The 2,742-nt window shown below is 44.7% G+C and overlaps 1 protein-coding gene across 1 annotated transcript; it reads left to right on the top strand.

Annotated features, from left to right (window-relative positions):
* Window positions 1-260: 260 nt before the first annotated feature.
* UNG (uracil-DNA glycosylase) lies at window positions 261-1,962 on the top strand (the record flags this gene model as incomplete). Its single annotated transcript, XM_009709502.1, has 4 exons — window positions 261-381; window positions 798-886; window positions 1,131-1,309; window positions 1,822-1,962. Coding segments are annotated over 4 exons (530 nt in total), but the record flags the coding sequence as incomplete, so codon positions are not given.
* Window positions 1,963-2,742: the final 780 nt, after the last annotated feature.

Raw genomic sequence — 2,742 nt, 5'->3', positions numbered from 1 at the left:
TTGAAAATTTTGGTCTTCCGCGCTCAAAATATCTTCATAATCTTAGCAGCAAAGCTGTGGTGATATTAATCCTTAGTGTTAGGTGGGGACTGTGTTCTTTAACTTGTTTGTAATGAGGTGTCAATGATTTAATGTCAGTTCCTGGGGTTTTTGGTTTTGTGGTTTGCTTTTTTTTTTGTCTATGTGTTTTAGGATAAAGTGCATTTCAAAGGGTTGAATTTTTTTCCCCTCTTTTGGGAATAATGCTGATTATAATTCAGTCCTAACAAAGGTCTGTTTTCAGGTAAAGGTTGTCATTTTGGGACAAGATCCATATCATGGACCTAATCAAGCTCATGGGCTCTGTTTCAGTGTCCAGAAGCCTGTTCCACCTCCCCCCAGGTATGACAGCGCTCAATTTACAAAATCCCTTTGGTTTACAAATTATTTGCAATTCTGCGTTGCTCACGGCTGCGAGCCAGATAATTGATAAGAAGTGTGTTGCAACTACTTAAATTTGAGTTGTGCGTTGCCTAGAAAAAACATCACTGCAAAAGTATGGATATTTCTGTGTAGCTTGGTGGTGTTCTGAAGAGCGTGCTGGATGTAAATTTGCATTTTCAGTTGTGCTGAGAGCTTCTCGTTAGGCTTCCAGCCAGACGCACAAGCTGCCCTGCTTCTACAAATGGCTTTCTTACCTTAAATTAGAAGATTAAAATCAATACCCTTCTTGCCTAGTGTAAGAGCAGTAAGTGGTGCTGTTGCTCTATCTTTAAACGTGAATGTTAAAAAAAACTTCTGATGGTTTTTGTTTGTAGTTTAGAAAATATTTACAAAGAGCTATCTACGGATATTGAGGACTTCACTCATCCTGGTCACGGTGACCTGACTGGCTGGGCCAAGCAAGGTGAGTTAATAGATCCTCCGGTAATGTGTCCCCTGTAGGTCATAAAAAAGCCCATCTAGAAGACAGACCCATGGTTGGAAACAGTTCATCTGTGAAAGAGAAAATCAATTCCGAGTGCCTGTGGCTTAGCATAAAAATTTAATTTATCATTTTTCAGAGGAAGCAGGAAAAAAAAAAAAGCAGTTACCACTTGACTTGTTTCGTTTTTTTGTTTCATCCTCTGTGCACCTGCTGTGTTTGCTAGGAGTGCTCCTACTCAATGCCGTCCTGACGGTGCGAGCTCACCAGGCCACGTCCCACAAGGAGCGAGGCTGGGAGCAGTTCACCGACGTGGTCGTGTCCTGGCTCAACAAGAACTTGCACGGCGTTGTCTTCATGCTGTGGGGAGCCTACGCCCAGAAGAAAGGCAGCTCCATTGACAGGGTACAGGTTATTCCTCCTCATCTCTTCCCTCTCACTAATTTTTTTCTTTTTCCTTCAGTTGGGCAGACACCAGAGGGCAGTTCCCTTACAGATTTGGGGTTTTCCCCCTGCTTGACCTCTGCTGTCAAATTTAGTCGCCCGTCTGTTCCAGCTTAGCCTTTGCCCGAATTAAGCAACAAAAGTGGAGCAAGCGTAACCTTCTCTTGTCAGAAAAGCATCCCGTTGAGGACAGAACTGTTTGGGTTTTTTTTTTTCTAGGAAAAGGCTCATGAATAAGTATAAAATGTGCTGTTAGGATTACAGCAATTGGAAACTGGCCAGGGTGTTACTACAGCTTTAGGTAGTCCAGCCTCCTCTGCTCAGTGGGACAAAAGTCTCAGTCCTCGTGGCCGGTGGCTGAGGAGGTGTCGCGAGGAAATCCCACCTGCGTGGTGGGGGCAGAAGCAGCCAGCCTTGTCCAGGGAGCTGAAGGCATGCAAATCTAACGAGCGGTTTCCTCTAACGCTTTACAGAAACGTCACCACGTCCTGCAGACGGTTCATCCCTCGCCCCTCTCCGTCAACAGAGGGTTTTTCGGCTGTCGGCATTTCTCGAAGACAAATGAATTGCTCAAGAAAGCCGGCAAGAAGCCCATTGACTGGAGAGCGCTCTGAGCTGCGCGCAGAACCTGCTGGGCTCCAATGCTTGGAAACAGCCCCTGCTTCAGGGGTTGTCTCGCTTCTGAACAACTTTCGCTGACCTGAGAATTACTCTTTGGATGTTGGTCAAGGAACAAATGGCTAAACTTTCAGAGATGTTATATTTTTTTAAATATTTTTTTGTTAAAGAGCATATTGGAGTGTTAGATGGTCAACTTCTCTGCTGTTTGAACAGGTCTCAGCCTAGTTTGAAGCAAAGAAAAAAAAAAAACAAACCAAAACACCCCACCAGAGTTCTATATTCATTTGTGTCTGTTGTTGTAATAGGAATATATTTTCAGGCTCTTGTGAAGGGATGTCAGTTCTTACAGGGGAAGCTGTTCAGCTTTTGTAAATAACCCTGCTGTGCCGCCTCCTGCTTCTTTGCCTCCTGCTCTGCAAATCCAGATTTCGTGTTTGGGGGGTGTGGAGCTGACCCCCCAGAAGAAAAGGCAGATGCTTTTGTATTTAGCTTTTTGCTACAGATGAGGAGGTCTATTAGAAATACGGCCTCTTGGGACTGTAAAGACCGTACACTGCCAGAAGTGTTACTTGGTGTATCTGTACTCTCAAGATTTCAGGGTAAATCCCCCCCAGCAGCTGAGGGGAGATCACGACCGAGGCTCTGGTTGTCCTTGGAGCTTTTTGTTGGCATTTAAAGAGGAAAACAGTAAGTTTGGGGGTTTTTTTTGTTTTTAGATCCTTCCTGGGTGTGTTAATCCCTTGGAGGACAGGTGAGCTGCGATGACCATGAAC

This window comes from Cariama cristata, unplaced genomic scaffold, assembly GCF_000690535.1.
Source record: "Cariama cristata isolate BGI_N322 unplaced genomic scaffold, ASM69053v1 scaffold19221, whole genome shotgun sequence".
In the NCBI taxonomy this organism is placed as follows: domain Eukaryota; kingdom Metazoa; phylum Chordata; class Aves; order Cariamiformes; family Cariamidae; genus Cariama; species Cariama cristata.
This window is presented reverse-complemented; position numbering and strand designations above follow the sequence as displayed.